The following is a 20036-nucleotide window of genomic DNA, read 5'->3' on the forward strand; positions in this document are numbered from 1 at the left end:
ACCGGTCTATCAATGCATTTTACTGGTATGTTTGTTACTATAGCGGCAACTGCACACTGATTTTCACACTGCATGTTATTTCAGTTGTTTCGTGTATGAGATAAATTGCCACTTTTTTCAGTTTTCAGTGATTTTCAACAACTTCACAGTGACTGCTTTGTTACTATAACCCATAGGCAATTTTCCATGATGAACACCCAGCCTTGATTATGTATATTATTAGGCATATACCTCACCGTGGGATGCTGTTAAGCAATGTCTTTATTGCATATAGGCTAATATAGTAGGCAATAAAAATGGAAAAATGTAACAATAGTCAGGGCAACCAAGAAGTTCAGCAAATCAATAGAAAGAATTCAAATAAATGCATTGTAGACTAAAAAATGCTTATGTGGAGTTTTAATGTGACACACAATTTTGACTTTACTTTAAACTCACATTTTGACGTAATTTTCAAAGCACAGAATCACCAACAGCGATCAGAGAACATTGGTGTTCACTGACTGCGTATCCTTCATGAGGCTGATAATGTTGAAAACTCAGTCACTTTAAAGTAACAACAAATGTTGAAATAGCTACAGACTGTGGAGCAAGGATTTCTGAAACTAACATAATTACCCATAAAAGAAACTGCCAAAGATGCCATGAAAAATAAAGAATGAAAATAAACAGATAAATTCACATGAATTTATTTCAATTCCTCCCCCCACCCCACCCCACCCCTGAGTACTTTATAGGGCTTGAGCAGCCCTTGTCTTTCGAGCACTCAAATCTGTTAACACTCGTGCCCCTCCCAAATATAAATCGAGATTTCGCCCCCCAACCCCAACCCCCACCCCCCCCACCCCCCCCAGAAGTACACAGGTAACACATCTAACATGCCTAGGCACCTGAAGTGACAATACAGCATTGATCTTATGTCACAGCCAGCATTAAGATTAAATCTGGCTCCAATATAAAAATGCCCCACTGGCCACTGCAACAGGCAAATTTATAAAAATACCTACTGTACAGCCTTAGGGAGAATGATGGACTTCATCACTTAATGCAAGTACAGTGTTGCCAGTTTGTGGCAAGTTACAATTCAATTTTCAATTGTGCAGGACAAAAATACTGAGCTGGTGTCTATTTTGGAGCCTGCCTTTTCCCTAAAAAGGTTTTAATGTATGTGGACAGGGTTTGATCTGTGAACAATTAGTCATTATCTCAAAAAAAAAAAAAAAAAAAACATCAGCCAGAACTGGCAATGCAGATAGCAAAGTAACTGCTGTTGAGCAACTGTAATCGTAAAAGGGAAAATTGTATCAGTGAATGATATTCATCCTGACCTCATTACACAGACATATACATTTTCCATTTACACATCTCAAAGACTGCATTTTTGTATAATAGACAAGCATACCATTTAAATTCACTCCAGAGGCAATGTAAAAAATTCTCTCAAATCTGAATCATGGTACCATGGCACCTTTTGGAAATAAACACGACAGGTTCTGAACTTGAAGCAAGGAGTATTATTTTAATGGCCTAGTGTGTTTAATCAAACACATTTTGGAAATGATTTTGCATTTAAATTTATCGAATGGTCACATTGTGGTCAAATTAAAGATTTCTTGATGCAATGAATCGTTGCACATGAAGCATCAAAAAATGGATTTCTGAAAGCAAATATACGCAATATGACTGCATGGCAAAAATGCTTGTGGGTATCAGAAACATGCGATGGGTCCTGACTCCAGATTTTACATCCAACATGCTGTTTTGCGATGACCTGGCACTGACTGTGCCATCTAATTACAGTATGAATTTACACACTACAGGCTAGTTATGACATGTTCAACTTTTGGCTAGAGAGCTATAACATTGGGCCTCATTTATCAATATTTTCATACTATTTTCAAACTGTGTAAATAAATTCGTAATCTGAAGCAAAATAAGACATTTCACTATTTATCCAACGCTCATAGACACGCCTTTTTTTCCTATCCATGTGCGCATGATAAATACCAATCAAACGTAAATGAAAAGCGCGTTCAAAAAAAATTGCAATAAGCATAGATTAACACCCTAAAATACCATATAAGGAGCTTAGAAATTTATTACAGGCAATTTAAAGAGATGGCTGAGGAAAGATTAAATAACATAAAAACTTCTCTGAAGTGGAGATTGAAGCGCTGTTACTAGAAGTACAAGCCAAAAACATATTTTATTCTGTAGAGTAAGCAGTGGAGTGTCAGGGCTGGAAAAGGCTAAAGCCTGGCGCAAATGTAACAGGGGCAATAACTTAACATACCATGCATCTACCACAGCCATTTCAGGTTTGTACATTCACGATTCAGCAATATTGTTTTAGAGTAAGGTGAGTGAAAAGCCATGCCAGAAGTCATTTTCAGGTATAAGGCTTATATTTATTTACAATAAATCAAACCATACATCATTTTTTAAAAAGTTGTCTGTCCTTTAAAAGGCAGTATGATTGGTCGGAGTCTAGTCTAGCGGGAACTGAATGCTAGGTTACCAAAAAAACATGATGTCCCTGTCGGTATAAATGTAACAGCTGTTACAGTTATGCCACATCTCACTTGCTATAACATGCTGTTTTGCGGTCATGTTTACAGAATGCCATCTAAGGAGAAAACAAAAGGGTTGGTACCCAGGGATGTCATGGTGAGGGTTTCAGATTTGAGATTAGGGACACTAGATGGTTCTGAAAACCATCTACATGCAGTGTCCTTTTGGGGAGACTTTAGGCATTTTAAATGGTGTTTAATATTGATTAAAAAATTTACTTTTACTCATCAATATGTTTAACTCTGTTAGTTCAGTGTTTAATGTTAAATGTGTTCATCTGATTTGCTTGCTGCGTTGCCATAGCCTCATCATCCAGATGTTCCAAGTGATTAATAGAAAAGAAACAGCCATCTGGTCACAAGCATTTATAATAAGCACACACCAGATTGGTCTGTATAGCAGGCCATTTGCTTTGTAAAAGCTTACCTGTTAGTTAAGAAATAAACAAAAGCAGCTCTCCTTGTCAATTTGGACGTTATCGCAACTCACTTCATGGTAAGTTACGAAGTTGCTTGTACGTTAACGTTTACCTTTGACTTTCACGAATAAAGCCATGCTTCATAATGTCTGGTCTCACGTTACCATTGGAACAATTTATTAAAATGAGGAAAAAAAAAAAAAAAACGTATATGCAGACATTCTAGGGTGTAAAAATTTTTTGTACATCTGTTACAATCATACCAACTAGGTGTGCATGCAACATTGGATTGCATGTACTTTTGTTTTAATTGTATCTGACTCGATTAAGTTATGAATGTAATTCAAACGTCTAATGACTACAGACATGTCAAGGCTGTTTGAAGAAAAATTTCAAAGTGTATGGCTAAATATTTTCTGAGTAACCGAGCAAAACCCAACAACTGTTACATTTATGGCGACTCTCCCTTAGCTATTGGTGTAAACCCTCAAATTCTGCATAACAGGTAAAAATGGTTTGACATGAAACTAGATGCAAAGAACAAAATCTTCATTTGTAACAAAGCTAACAATAAAGCAAGAGAAGACATAGTAATGAAGGCCTAAGCTGACTGTGCCCTATTTATAGCAAACTTCATTTACGTGTTTCATGGAATTTATATTTAATTGCAATTAAGCATTAATCAGGATTACACAAATTAAGCATATCTATTTTAATGTTGAATCCAATTGTGATTTTTATATAATAATTTGAACAATTATAATATTCAATTGACTAACTGTATAATTCATTAAATTAATTTTGCTATTGTTTTTTAATCAAAATAAAACACAAATGAATGGGAAAAATAAAAGCAAAATATGCAAAAAAAGCTTTGAAATCGTTTTTTCCACAGATTTACACACACAATATTAACAGTTTAGAGCACTAGTGAAATTTGTTTGGATCCTATGAATAAACACATACAAAAACATTTATAAATCCTGTATTGTTCGCATAAATACATTTACGAACAATTTACAATCAAATTTGTTTGGCTCACGATTGATAAATGAGGCCCACTGTTTCCATATTATTCATTTCAAATACGAGTGTTGTAACCAGGGGACAATGCAACATGTGGGTGGGTTTGATACCACTTTAACAATGGGTATGTAATTCCATGCAAGAAAACTCTTCTGCAGCAGGTATTGTTTGCTCAGACATTTAAGTTAAATCATATTACTTATTAAATATCTGCTATATAAGTTGTACACTCAGGGATGGATTAAAATACTGCACTGCCAGTAAAATTACTCCAGGCATAAAGATCCCATTTCACTGTACTTCCTCTTAAAAATAAAGTATAAATATATGTTTTTAATATTCTTACATCACTGCAAGATTTGACTGGCAAGAAAAACCACCTGGTTCAAGAGTCTGAAGCCAGCTATGATGGCCCAAATGTCATTTTCCAAAGGTACATATTTCAAATGATGTGTTGTGAGGAGGCAAAGTATGAAGTGTTTTGAGGAGGAAAAAGAAGCAGAAATTATGTTAAGCAGCAAAATGATGTGAAGGGGTATGAGGTCAGCCATCAATCAATTGGAAGTCTGTGTGCTCAAGGAGTGGACTTTTACTGATCTTACAAATGTTGTGTCTTTTGACTACCTCTACACTTTAAACTGGTCTTATAACGATTCTGCCATGTCACTCCTGTCCACAGGACCTAAGAATATGATCCAAGCAACTAAACTACTGTTGCTCTTAAGCTTGGATAATTTCAGACAACCCTTAGATAACCACACAACTGTGTAGGTTTCTGGTTTTCTATAGGCCATAGTTTGGTCACTTGGGATGTGGGGAATGTCATTGGAAATCCATCCTGAGATATCAGCTTCACCACAAGCCTTAATAGTGTCATGATCATTAAAAGGCAGAGTGCAGTCTTGCCAGTCAGGCTTCCGAGTTTGAAGACTCTATGCACTGCATAGCCCTCTCCAAACACAGCTCTCTTAGAGAAAAGCTGATGCAATGGAAATGCTAGATGCTGACATTAATAATTTGGCCGTATTTGTCCAAATAACACTGGGAACTGTAATCCCTTTTCTGTTTAGATGGCAGCAGATGACACCAGCTCACCTTAAAAAAAGCCCCGCTTCACAGGAAAGGACTCATACTAAGGCCCATAAAGGAATTTGCACTCGTGTCCAGCGTGGCCTCAAAATTCTGCTGGCTCTGATGGACTTTCTGATGGTGGCGCAAATTGGACTTGCTAGAGAAGTGCTTGTCACACTGTGAACAAGAAAAGGGCTTCTCTTTAGTATGGATACGACGATGACATATGAGTTGAGTGGAAACCCGGAAGGCCTTGCCACATTCTGGGCACTGAAAACGCTTGGGCTCCGTGTGGATACGCCTGTGGTTCTTCAGGGCCATTAGGTTGGAGAACTCCTTCTGGCATGCAGAGCAAAAGAAGCATCCTATCTTGTGGCTGTTCTTGTGATTAAGTAGGGAGCCGGCATGTCGGTAGGTGCGACCACAGTGTTCACAGACGTGGACCTTCGCTCCCTTTGCTTCGGCTCCATGGCTGTCCTGCTGCTTCTGCAACTCGGATGGATGGCTGTTGTCCAGACAGGAGAAAGATGATGCCAGCCGTGGAAGCCCATTTGGATCCAGTCCTTGAGCCTGCATTAGGGAAAGGTCTAGTCCTGAGCCCCAGTTAAAGTCAGCCCCAATCTCCTCTCCCCCAAGGTCACTCTGCTGCATTGTATGTTGCTGCATCTGGCTATGCAGTTCCTGATGCTGCTGCAAACTGGTCAAACTGGGGAAGGTTCGCTGACAGGGTGTGCATGAGACAGACTGCTCTTTGCTGTGCACTCGACGGTGGCTGTGTAGGTGTGAAGACACACGGAATGTCTTGCCACAGTCAGGGCAACAGTGACGTCGCACCTCTGAGTGAATGCGGCGGTGGTTCTTGAGTGCTAACAGGTTGGAGAAGGTCTTTAAGCAAATGTTACAATGGTAGATGCCAGTAGTGTGTGTCTTTTTGTGATTAAGCAAAGAGCCAGCATGGCGGTATGAACGACCACATTCTTCACACCTGAAGAATGAGAAGAGGAGACCATTAGAAAGCATTAAAAAAAACTTAAAACATTATTATACACTACATGGCCAAAGATATGTGGATACCCCTTCTAATTAGTGGGTTTGGCTACTTCAAGCACACCCATTGGTAACGGGTGCATACAGTTGAGGCCAAATGTTTATATATACCTAAGTTAAATACACCTAATCAATTCAAACTCAGTTTTTCACAACTCCACACATTTCACGTTACAAGGGCTGCCCCCTGAAAGTCGACGATTCAAATCATCTGTCAGAGACCCCTCAGTCAACTGAGATTCTTTGAGTCAAGCTTTTTTTTTTTTTTTTTTTTAAAGACAGTCAATGTGCATTACAATACTGGAACACATCATTATAGAATCTTACAAAAGTGGACAGTGGTTATATTACAATATTGAATTATAAATAAAATAAAGGAAATTATAAATTTAGTGTTTATATTCTTGCAACCTGCGCGTGCTAGAAAAATTCCACGTGACAACATGCACGGTAAACTGGAGGGAGAAGCCGAAACCTGAAGATTATAGGCTAATCCTAATTTGTGTTTAATTTGCTTATTTATTTAGGCTCTTATACTTGTTTAGATTTATTAGTTATTTTTAAACTGTGTTTAAAGGGAAATAGCCTACAGAAATAGAATAGGCTATTCTTTTGAAGACGAGAGGTCAGTTATTATTTCAAAGCGGACAATTCCGTGAATTTATTTAAACCGTTTGCATTTATTTTCATCTAAAAGAAGTCTAATCTTAAATTGCTTAATTTGTTAATTTATTATTTTACACGTTTATATAGATTTATATATTAATTTTTTGTATTTAAGAGAAATAAAAAGGGTCTCGTTGAAGACGAGACGTCAGTTATTTCAAGGCTGACAATACCGTTTATTTAAACTGTTATTTACAAACGCATTATTTTCAACTAAAATAATTAAAATCTTAAATTGCTTCATTTGTTAATTTATTCTTTTACATGTTTGTTTAGATACATAGGCCTATATTTAAAGAGAAATAAAGAAGTAGCCTAGGCCCCTATCCTGTTGAAGAAGATATGTCAGTTAAGCGGACAATGCCGTGAATTTATTTAAACTGTTTAATTTGTTTGTTCATTTTTAATGTTTAAAGCAAAATAAAGTTATGTTTTTAGGTTTTTAGTTATGTTTTTAGCTAGGTTTAATCAGAAATACCTGTGTAGCCTATTCCGACACATGATTCTGACAAATCCGCACGCAGGCTAATGCATTGTCGGCAATTCAAATCAGTGATCTGGGGTCATGTGCAGTTGTCTTAACGAATTTATTGATTTTAAATGCTCAAATAAATGTTCATATGATGACTCTGTTGCACTTGACTATGTTAACGTGGTCTAAATCAGCACTGAAACACATGCCAATGTACTATTTTGCCAGAAAGTCTTATAGACCTTTATATATAAAACGAATCGTCATATTGAACTGCCAAACCCGATTTGACTAAGAAAATTCTGAGTACACGTTACCATACATTTCTTTTGGCAAGTCAATTAGGGCATCTACTTTGTTCACATCAGAGGTAATTGTAAAAAAATTGATTAGAGAGATTTATTTCCGCTTTAATTCACTACATCAGAATTCCAGTGGGTCAAATGTTTACATACACTAAGTTGACTGTCTCTAAACAGTCTGGAAGATTCCAGAAATTGATGTAATGACTATTTTTGAAGCTTCTGATTGGCTAATTGTCATAATAAGGAGTTAATTGGCACCTGTGGCTGTATTTAAGGGCCTACCTTTAGAGCCACCGCCTTTTTGCCCTTGATACCATGGGAAATCCAAGCAACTCAGCTAAGACCTCAGAAAAAATTGAGGACCTCCAGAAGTCCAGTTCCTCCTTAGGAGCAATTTCCAAACAACTGAAGGTACCACAAGCATCTGTACAAACAATTGTATGCAAATAAAAAAAACTTGGGACCACACAGACACTGCATCGTTCAGGAAGGAGGCACAAATTAACTCCCAGAGCTAAACATACTTTGGTCCAAAAGGTTCAATTGAACCCCAAGACAACCAAAAAGAACTGGTGAATGAGTTGGAGGCATCAGGTACCAAAGTTGTAACAAAATGGCATAAAGATGACAAAGTGAAAGTACTGGAGTGGCCATCACAAAGCCCTGACCTGAATCCCATAGAAAATTTGTGGACTGAACTGAAAAAGCGTGCCCGAGTCAAGGAGGCCCACAAGCTTGACTGAGTTACACCAGTTCTGTCAGGAGGAATGGACAAAAATTCTGGCAAAGTATTGTGAGAAGCTTGTGGAAAGCTACCCCAAGCTTTTGATTCAAGTTAAGCAATTAAAAGGAAATGCCACCAAATACTAACAAAATGTATATAAACTTTTGACCCACTGAAAATCTGATATAGTACATTAAAGCTGAAATAAATCTGTCTCTTAGCTATTATTTTGAAACGACCTCTTATGGACATAAAGTAGATACCCTAATTGACTTAACACAGGAAATGTATGGTAACATGAAATGTGTGGAGTTGTGAAAAACTGAGTTTGAATGTCTTTAGCCTAGGAGTATGTAAACTTTTGGCTTCAACTGTAAAATCAAGCATACATCAATGCAATCTTCATAGACAAACATTAGCAGTAGAGGGACGTACTGAACTTAACGTGACTTTCAATGTGGCACGTCACAGGATGCCACCTTTCCAACAAGTCAGTCTGTCAAATTTCTGCCTTGCTAGAGCTGCCCTAGTCAACTGTAATTCTGAGGTTGAAATGTCTACAAGTGACAACAACGAAGCTCACAAAATGGAACTGCCAAGTGCGGAAGCACATAGTGCGTGAAAATCGTCTGTCCTCGATTGAAACACTCACTACCGAGTTCCAGACTACCTCTGGAAGCAATGTCAGCACAAGACCTGTTTGCTGGGAGCTTCATGAAATGGGTTTCAATGGCCGAGCAGCTGCACACAAGCCTAAGATCACCATGTGTAATACCAAGCATTGGCTTGAGTAGTGTAAAACACACCACCTCTGGCGCAATGGAAATGTATTCTCTGGAGTGATGAATCACCCTTCACTATCGGACAGTCAGATGAAGGAATCAGGGTTTGGAAAATACCAGGAGAATGCTACCTGCCCAAATGCATAGTGCTAACAGTAAAGTTTGGGAGAGGAGGAATAATGGTCTGGGGCCGATTTTCCTAGTTTGGGCTAGGTCCCTTGGGTTTACTGAACTTGACTTGACAGCCTTACCTCTACCCCACTGAACACCTTCATTTAGGTCATCAGAACCCAGTTTATAACTTTAAAATTTCAGCTGAGGTCGCCATAGGCATAGGCAGCCTCTTCATCAATGATCACCTTCCTTTTGCTATTTGACAGACACCTAGCATGTATTTAACCCAGATTCCTTGGTGCCCTTTGCCTCATTCCAGATGGCCCATCCACCGTAGGCACAACCTGAATAATCTTGTCAACCCACCTGTCCCCATCTAAGGAACTCACAGTGGCAGGAGTACAATGGAACTGCAAGTCAGCTGTCCAGAGAGCTGACTCATTACTGCCTATGCAAAGACAAAGCCTCTTCACTTCCTTGCTCTCACAGAGACCTGGATTACTAACATCGCCACTCCAGCTGCATGTCTGTGGCGTAGCCCTGCGGGCTACGCCTTCTCACACACCCCTGAGCTGCTCCACATCCCAGCTCACGGTGATGCCCCATCCATGTCTCAGATCACTTCTTTGTCTCCTTCTCATTCTCCTATCTACTCTCCCCCAATGCCTTTAACAGCTCATCCACTGCAACTTTCAGAAGAAATCTTTCCACTCTCTCACACTCCTCCGTTGTCTCTACACTTCTTCCTCCTGCTTCTTTCTCCAACTTGCCTGTTAACCTTGCTACCTCAACCTTAAACTCATCCCTCTCCCAGTCTCTTAACTCACTTTGTCCTCTTGTCTCTAAACCAGCACAATCATCACCCCCATGCCCATAGCTGACTGAATCTCTATGCTCCAGCAGAACCTTGCTACAGGCTGCAGAGAGGAAAAAGTGGAAAAATCAAGATCTTTAATGACCTAACCTCATACCACACCTTGCTGGCAGCTTCCACATCTGCCATATCATTAGCTAAGACTTCAGTTTTTTCAGTCTAAGATCAGTGTGTGTCTCCAACCCACACAAACTGTTCTCCACCTTCTCTTCCCTCATTTCCCCTCCAACCCCCTCACCACTTCCCTTTCGGCAGATGACTTCCTGGCCTACTTTGACGGGAAGGTGGCTCGTATCCAGAACTTCTTCACTCATCCAGTGATGCCCCCTACTCCCCACTGCTACACTGGCCTCCTTCAAGATGCTGGAGGATACAGATATACTCCAACTTATAGTCACTCATCCTGCAACTACCTGTCCACTAGACCCCATCCTCATCTACAGTCCTTCAGTCTATATGCAGTGAGATACTTCCTTACCTGTCCTCTATCATTAATGCCTCCTCTTGTCTGTAGCTATTTTCCCTCTGACTTTAAGATGGCTTGTGTTACCACAATCCTTAAGAAACCTACCATAGACCCCTCTGATTGACCGGTATTGCTTCTATCTTTTCTGTCCAAAGCCCTTGAATGAGAAGTGCTTAAACTATCATCTTTTCTCCATCAGTACAACCTGCTTGACCCTCAGAAGTCTGCCTTTTGATCAGGGCACTCAACAGAGACTGCCCTACTGGCTGTGGTGAAGGCACCTGCCACTGCCAGAGCCTCATCCCTCTCCACTATCCTGATTCTACTAGACCTGTCTGCAGCATTCGACACGGTCAACCACAAACTACTCATCTCTACTTTGGCATCTCTGGGACTGCCCTGTCCTGGTTTGCTTCCTATCTTGTAGATAGGTCCTAGCAGGTCACCTAGATGGGGTCTCTCTCTGCCCCTTGCTACAAGAGTCCCACAGGGATCTGTGCTGGGGCTGTTCTCCATTTACACCAAATCTCCCTGTTCAGTCATTAATTCACACGGCCTTTCTTAACACTACCTTACATGTCAACGAGAGAATATATGCTTGCCTGGCTGATATCTTGACTTGGATAGCTAGGCATCACCAGAAGCTCAACCTCAACAAGACCAAGTTTCTGTTCATCCCCTATATGACCTCCCTACTACGGGAGATCTCAATCACTTTCGATGGCATCACAATGACTGCCTCTCACTCTGGAAAGAGTGACCTAGCCAATGCTTACTGTGTGAACTGGACTTACTGGGTTCATGGCTATGAATAACTGTTACATAGAGTATCATACCTCACCGAACATGTGTTTTGCAGTTGTTCCAATGACCTTTGGTATGTACTTATTGTTTGTCGCTTTGGATAAAAGTAATGCTATAAAGGCAAAGGGGGGACCAAATCCATATTAATGCCCATGTTTTTGGAATGAAATGTTCATGCACATATGGGTGTGATGTTCTGGTGTCTGCATACTTTTGGCAATGTAGTACATATACTGTATACTCCTTCATACACACAAATAGAGCGATTTCCAAGATTTCGCTATTGTATGCATATTTTTCAGAAAACAACAGCAGTGAGTTACCCAGTTTGAGTGTTATCTTTATAAAAGAATGGATCTCATGCAGACCATAGCTATGCTAGCTAAAATGTAACAGAAGGGACATTTAAATACAAAAATGACATAACCTCTGGTTATACAGCAGTACATGTCCATTACAACAAATCAAATAACTTCTAATAGGCATATTTGTTAGCTTACACACAAAGAGAATAGTATGTTAGCTTAATTATTAGATATGAGCAAGTGACTGCAAATTAAATTTTGCTTTTCTATTTTAATATTTATTTCCTTTTATACAAGTCCTTAAAACAGACATTTCAAAAGTTTTGTGTGTTACAAATGATTACATGGTCAAAGAAGGAATAATAGTTTCACTTATCGCTATGCCCAGGGAAACTTACGTGAAGCACCTCTCTCTTCCTTCTGCCCTACTTTCAGTGGCTTTTTTCCGACCTTCCTGGTTCTTCTGGCAGCGATGTCTCTTCAACCCAGACCTACCCTGGAAACTTTTGCCACAAACAGGGCAGTTGAAGTGTATGTCCCCCCGAATATGGATGTTTTGATGGTTGTGAAGGATACTGGCAAGGCGAAACGCCTTGCCACACGTGGTGCAGACATGCTTCTTCTTCTGTGTATGAATGCGTGTATGGTTTCGCAGCGCCATGGGATTTGAGAAGGGCTTGGCACAGAAGGAGCAGTTGAAGTGGCCTGTCTTATGAGTGTTCTTATGATTTAGAAGGCTACCAGCATGACGATAGGTACGGCCACAGATACTGCAGCCAAAGGGACGCTCCTCCTTTTCGCCTGCTTGTGCACTGCCACAAGGTTCATTTTTCACACCATTCAGGTGACCCTCTGTAGAAGCTGATGGTAGCTGTAGTTCACTGGTATGGGATAAAAGTTCAGCAGCTGAGGTAAAAGCCTGACTGGATTCCTTACATTTTGTAACCTTGCCCTCATTCGCTCGTCTATTACCACCTCCCCTACCCCCAGTTGTGCGTGCTTTCTTCCTGCGGTGTGAGCGTGCATGAGTAGACAACTGCTTCTGTCCCCGGAAGGCCTTCCCACAGTCCTGGCAAGTGTGTTTCTTCACAGCAAAGTGGATACGTAGGTGGTTCTTCATAGCAAGCTGGTTGGAATATGTGTTGTTGCAAACAGAACAATAGTACTCGCCTGTCTTGTGGGAGTTTTTGTGGTTGACAAGGCTCCCTGCATGCCTATAGGTTCGTCCACACTGGTCACAGGCATAGGGGCGATGGTCATTCCCTCCCTCCTCTGACTTGACCTCAACCTGTGGCTCCACCAAAGTACCCACTGCAGGGCAGACTTTGCAGCTGTGGTTTCCCCCACACCTATTACAATGGACAGTGGTTCCTCGGCCTCTGGGCCTGGAGTTTCTGCGCCAAGAGCTTGACTTGTCATCCATCTTGGCATTTACATTATGGATGTCAGGTCCTCCATTTGATTCAGTCCTATTCGCCTGAATGAGGGTCTGCAGTTGCTGATTGAGCTCCTTGACTCTAGCTCGGTTTTCTTTATGAATTCTCATGTGATTCAGGAGTTGCTTCTGGATTTTGAAGGCTTTACCACACTCTTCACACTTGTGCCTACAAAAGAAAAATTTTAAATAAGAAAAACTGTCAAGATCACAATACAGAACTGTACTTTCATAACTGGGACTGCTGATCTGTTGAGTTCAGCCCACCTCCCTTATTTTACACATTTCATAGATTAGATCCAGTTTCTATAGGTCTAATCCAATCAATAAGTACATATTTTATCAAAGCTGGTAGGTCATTGTATTACCAAAGGAAATTCTTACGGCATCAGAGAAAATTGATTCTTTGCGCCACAAAAGACTTATGTTGTGGACTTGTTAAGAGAGTCAGCTATCAGCAAAGGTTTGGCAGTGGCCTAATTCATAACCCAGTAGGATAGGAACTGACATATGGCTGAATATGTTGATGGTCAATTGTTTGAGAGATTACAGACTTTCCTGTGGCATGCAATCCAGTTGGATGAATCCACAAATGTGGATAACACAGGCATATTGCTTAAAAGAGCCCAGTTTGTGTGTGCAGTATTTGCCTTACTCCATACCAACACAACAGGAGTAGGAGCAATCAAGGCCTTGGATGACTACATTTCTGGCAAACTGCACTACTTCCACAGAATAAACTTTCCTTGTCAAATTATATTATTTAGATTTTCAGAATTAAATTAAAAATAAAAATCTGAAAATGATTTCATCGATTAGTATTAACCCCCTTTGTGTGAATAGCCTAAATTGGGCCAGATGTACTCTATGTCCTTGGGAGATCACACTAAATAATACAGCATTTAGATACTGTATTATTTAGGGAGATTAGTTAAAATGTATTAGCGAAAAGGTTTACTCTGGGACTCCACTGAACCCCAGTGAGAGCCATTATCTCCAAATGGAGAACACTTGGAAGAATAGTGTATCGTCCTGCCTGCCAAAATTTCTCCAAGGGTGCAGTGACAATTCATCCAGGAAGTCACAAAAGATCCCAGAAAAACATCCAAAGAACTGCAAGCCTCTCAAGCCTCAGCTAAGGTCAGTATTCATGACTCCACAATAAGAAAAAATGGGGAAAAATGGGATTCATGGGAGTAAGAAGCAAGACGGAAAACACTGCAAACCAAGACAAACATCAATGGTCCTCTCACATTTGCAAAAAAGCACCAGATGGTCCCCAAGCATTTTGGGAAAAGGACAGTTGAGTCAAAAAATGGAACTTTCTGGATGACATAGGTTCCATTATGCCTAGCGTAAAGAAAACACAGCATTTCACTGTAGATACGTTATACCAACAGTCAAACATGATGGTGCTAGTGTGATGGTTTTGGGATGCTTTGCTGCCTTGGGACCTGGACAACATGACATTATTGAAGGAACTATGAATTTTACACTGTGCCAGAAAACTCAACTTCATGAACCCGGATAATGCCTTTTGGTGTCATAAATCACTACTATTCCTAGTCAAAAAAAAATTTCCGAAGCTGACTCGGTCGATGCAAACAAACTCAATAATATAAGCTAGGTCTGACAGAATGACTTAAAATTTAGAACTGTTTATTGAGTTCAACTCAGTAAATAAATACAGGATGTCCGTGCCATTTTCCTCACACCGCCACTGCCTGACAATAGGCAGGTGGTGACACCAAATGTGTTTGTGTCTGTCTCTGACACGCTATTTAGCAACTGAATTATCAAACGTCAAACATTATCAACGAAATAAACTATATTCACACTGTAAGCCAACGCTAAGCTATTGCGCTACTATGGATAAATTTATGATAAATTGGAACAAACCTATATATTTGAGAGTAATGGTTTTAATGATATTGAAACTGCAACAACAGACCACAAATGCGGTTGGCAATGCAGAGGGCCTACCACAGCGGGATGAAATAAATCCGATGGAATTCACTCCAGTGAAAATACAAACGCCTACATTCCAGTTTGTCGATAAGTCGGCGGAACACTTTGTTCAGATGGCTAATGTATCTGTTGCAAAGCTCTGTGGTCAGTAAGTCCAGAATGTCTTGATAGCCAATATGAGGTTCTACTTTGCTCTTGGGTATAAAAAATTTATCAAGGCATGTTAATGACACACCAAGAAAAACGCTAAAATGTGCAAAGCATGGCATGCAAAATGGAAAAAAAATAGTTAAAATGCAAAGCGCAGCATTTTAAAGCAATTTCTTTAGTAATAACGAGCAGTGACCGCACACAAATCGGTTACATTTCTGCCGATGTCATGTAGCCTATTCAAAGTCACAAGAAAAACTTTAAAACTCCGTGGCATTATCTTGATAGAGTTCTAAACCCATCATTTCAATAACTACAATGACCACAATTATTCATCTGACCCTAAACTCTATCTGCTTCATCACACGATTGTAATGAATGAATTATGTGATTGTGTGTGTGCAACAATTTCACACATCAAAGCATCACTCGTGGCACAAACTGCCTGTATTTCTTTATCGATTCAAAAAAACCAAAACAAAAAGACATGATTATGCACTAAAACAAACACAAAACCAAATAGCAAAAGCAAAAAGGCTACTATACATACCAATCTGGTGTGTGCTTATAATAAATGCATGTGACTAGGCAGCCGTTTCTTTTCCATTAATCATTCGGTTGAATAGGGCTGAATTGCACATAGCCTATAAAATCCACAAATGGTGACTGTAGCAGCAGTGTACAAAGTTATTTCCCGTACTACATTTGTGATGCATTACATTTACACAGACTCTCCCCTATATCCTAGGTGAAACGAACATGGATGATGTTAGCCTATAGACTGTACTCAAAACCATCTGACTATTGTTAGGTTTCACAGTCTGACCAAGAAGTTAATAGAATAACTGTTTATAGTGTTCATAGACTTAACTAAATTACACACAAAAATGTTATGGGTAATAAAGCGTATCTGTAGTTATAGCTTCTAAACATCACTAAAAAGTATTTTCCTCTCCTTTCCCATTAAAATAAGAGCAGCGGTAATTTAACTGCAAGTCACTGTTCGAGTTAATTCCTGAGTACTGTCAGCGATGATTTTGAATGCTCACATTTGCCACTTGGTGGTGGTTGTATGAACAACAAGTAGTTCCTGTGGGAAATAAAATTAAAGCCCCAAGCGGCATTGGGAGGGGTCCAAGCATTGGCACCATCGCGCCCCCTATGGAGCAATTTTAAAATGGCTTTTTCCTCATGATCATATGCCTTCACCCAACATATCTACTGAATATCATGATGATTGTATAAAATATTGATGACTTATGGCCAATGTTGTGCTAAGAGACGCTGTCGGAAGACTTAGTTGCGTCGCCATGGATGTGTCCTGGCCGCTTCCCGTAAAGGCCTTTACTATGTCGTAACACTTAGATGGAATGTGGTAACACTTAGATGGGATGTTGTAACACATATATGGCCCGGTGTGTATGTACAGCTGCAGCACTTCCATGCCGCAACTAAAAAGGTGTCACACTAGTGTTGTCACGATACCAGAATTTTGACTTTGATACCGATACCAGGTTTAGTATCACGATAATTGATACTGAAACGATACTGATTCAATACTCGGTACCTAACGATACTGAAATTATCTTAATAGATCAGAAACGTAATGTCCACAAGGGTTGATCTCATTTTCGAATTCACGGTTTATTAAAAACCTGGTTTATTAACAACCTTTAAGTTGAAGCCTGTTCAACATATCAATAAGCATAGGACTATAGTGTTACAACTCTAAACCATAGAAAACTATATAAAAATTAAACAATTGTAAAGTAAATTATCTTTAAACAGGTCTTTCACTTTAAAATAGATCTAAAAACAGCATATGTCAATAACAATACAGCATCTTCCTATAATGAAATATTTACAAATTAGAACAGCTATTGCTACTGAAGTGAACGAAGTCTAAGCTTGCGCTGTATGAACGACGGAAAATGCACAAGCGCAGGTCACCTCACTTGCCAACCTTAGTTGCTACTGCCATCTAGCGAAGATTCGGACAAATTACACTTTTCATCCTCTCAATCAGTAATGCGGGAGACACATTTCCCTGGCTTTTACATTTGACACAAAACTACCGAACGTCGGAAAATTCTAATAGCGAACCGTTTCTTTTTTTATTATTTTTTTTTAAGTACTGAAAAAGTGCTGAAGTTTCGGTATAGCGTGCAACAGTACGTCAGACACATATTTCAATCCATTGCTCAGGTTAGCAGAGAATGCACATTTCAGAGCGCATCAGATACAGATAGAATAATAACACAAATACACATTTCAAATAATAAATACGATGAGAAAAAACGAAACAAAAGACGAGATATCAAGTCACGACCTACGTGCAGAGCAGCCTACAGTTTTATTTATTTAGACATTGGCAGATGAGGAAATTTTCGGTTACGCTGACCTATAAAACGCTATTCCAAAAGCAAAATCAGACATGTTATACATCTTTAGAAAGCTTATACTCTCACCTACGGAATAAATGAATTGTCAATCAAGCCAAAGTGCACTAAAAAGGGCGACAACGCCGTAAGCAACAGGTGTGGTATTACGCACAGCTATTATTGAAGATAGCCGACCCAGGCGTCACAGATGCGCATATAACGGATTGTCCAAGACAATATATGACCACTCATTCGCAAAAGGGACATCTCTATGCGTAAAACCAATGGTAAGATTGTATATTTATTCAATGTTTAGTCCCAGATATTGACTGTAGAATGACATGGTATAATTTTTAAAAAAATTGTCTCGTTTATTTCGTTATTCAGTGAGCAGCGTTTTCACTGCTGTATTGGCATATTTTAGGGCTAATGTCGGGTTTATCTTGTTGCTACGAAATATTACATTACATTACAGGCATTTGGCTGACGCTCTTATCCAGAGCGACGTACAACAAAGTGTATAACCATAACCAGGAACAAGTGTGGGGAAAACCCTAGAGGGCAGTAGCCTACCGTTCCAAGTGCAGGGAACAACCGCATAGTTCAACTTGGACCCTGTAGGTTAAACTGATTAACACTAACACAAACAAGAACAGCAACAACGCAGTCTATGCAAAAATACAAGCAATAGTTAAGACGAGTTAAGTCACCTACGAAACAGCTAACTAGTTACAACCCAAAGCATACAGTCAATGTAGAGATTAAATTGAGAATACGATTTCTCTCATCATAATGACGGATTTCAAAGACTAAACGAACTCACCCGATATTGTCTTCAAATGGGTCCATGCTCAAGAAAAGTAATTATACATCCTCTCAAAAAGCTTTTACTAACAAAATCTTGGTAGCCTAGCATGCACTCTGGCTGGCACTGTCTTCCATTGCTTCCGCGACGCTCAGACCCTCCCCTCACTGCTAAAAACTAGACGCTACGGTGTCGGATTACTTGCGTCGCCATGGATGTCGCTTGCCGTAAAGAAGTTTACTAGATGTCGTAGCACTTAGATTTGGAGCTCCAGCTCTTCCGCACCCCACCTAATGAAAAAGTCCAAATGGCAGGCAAACCATATGGCGGACATAGGTTGTCCCAATGGCGGACATAGGTTGTCCCAATAGAAAAGTTGTACAGCACGTTCAGATGCATAGGTCCATGAAGTTTTGTGTTGATCTAACTTATGATGTGGGAGTTATGGCCTTTTACGCATGACCCTTTGTTATAGCGCCACCATCTGGCCGACATAGGTGATTTGTAGTGCCTGAGTAGTGGGGGGCCATAGGAACCAACCTACCAAATTTGGTTGGACTACAACTTATGGTTGATGAGCCTCAGACATTTTAGCACAGAAAACTTCCACGCCCCAACTAAAAAGTGAAAATGGCGGGCAAACAATATGGCGGACATAGGTGGTCCCAATGACAAAGTTGTACAGCACGTTCAGATGCATAGGTCCATGAAGTTTTGTGTTGATCTAACTTATGGTGTGGGAGTTATGGCCTTTTACGCATGACCCTTTGTTATAGCGCCACCATCTGGCCGACATAGGTGATTTTTAGTGCCTGAGTAGTGGGGGGCCATAGAAACCCACCTGCCAAATTTGGTTGCTCTAGGACTTACGGTTGCTGAGCCTCAGACACTTTTAGCGGAGAAAAATAAGAATAATAATAATAATAATAATAATAATAATCCGAACAGATACAATAGGGTTCCACCAGCTTCGCTGCTTGGACCCCTAAATATAAATATATGCAAATTTGCACCAAATGAAACCCTAAACCACTGTATATACACACATGCGCACACACGCACGCACACAGACAGAGTACAGGCCAAGAGTATTAGGCCATTCGTCTTTATTTTTTAAAAAACCTTTAGTTTTTTAAAAATAACAAATAACAATACAAAGTATAAACATTTTCTTTCCAATTTCTACCTACAATAACACAAAAAGATTAATTTTACTGAAAAACTAAACACGACTTTCCTCAAAACAGCCTCCTTTGCCTTTAATTACAATTAAACAAATTATTGGAGGTCTGTACAAGCATTTTGCGGTGGAAGGAGGAGGGGTAATTAGAGTGAAATCTTAGCCTTTTATAAAATAAGCACAAAAACTCATGACGTAAGATTTTTAAAGCAACTTCAGAAAAACAGTTCATTTGTGAGATACATTTGTTTTAATACAACAAACTAATTTCGAATATTTTTCTTTAAAATAAGTGGATTTCTCTGGTCCAAGAGCATTTTTAATTCTCGTGAGGCTCTCTCATATATTTATTTTTGCATATTTTGAATATTTCTTTTATAACACTAGTTTGAGTTCATTTTATTTATTTTAAAGGAGGTGATTTCTAAAAGATTTGTTTTATATATTTGCCAGTTTGTATGCTGATGCTATT

At 39.5% G+C, this 20036-nt stretch overlaps 1 protein-coding gene across 3 annotated transcripts in view; it reads right to left on the reverse strand.

Moving 5' to 3' along the window:
- Positions 1–1499: 1499 nt before the first annotated feature.
- The window catches only part of znf646 (zinc finger protein 646), a 67226-nt gene continuing 48689 nt past the window's right edge, over positions 1500–20036 (reverse strand). For all 3 annotated transcript variants that reach the window (XM_035405830.1, XM_035405828.1, XM_035405829.1), the window contains exons 5-6: positions 12044–13249; positions 1500–6071 (exon numbers count right to left, since the gene is read on the reverse strand). In XM_035405830.1, coding sequence (XP_035261721.1) covers positions 5129–6071; positions 12044–13249 — 2149 coding nt within the window. In that variant the 3' untranslated portion in view covers positions 1500–5128. The remainder of the gene's footprint in view (positions 6072–12043; positions 13250–20036) is intronic.

This window comes from Anguilla anguilla, chromosome 2, assembly GCF_013347855.1.
Source record: "Anguilla anguilla isolate fAngAng1 chromosome 2, fAngAng1.pri, whole genome shotgun sequence".
Lineage (NCBI taxonomy): Eukaryota > Metazoa > Chordata > Actinopteri > Anguilliformes > Anguillidae > Anguilla > Anguilla anguilla.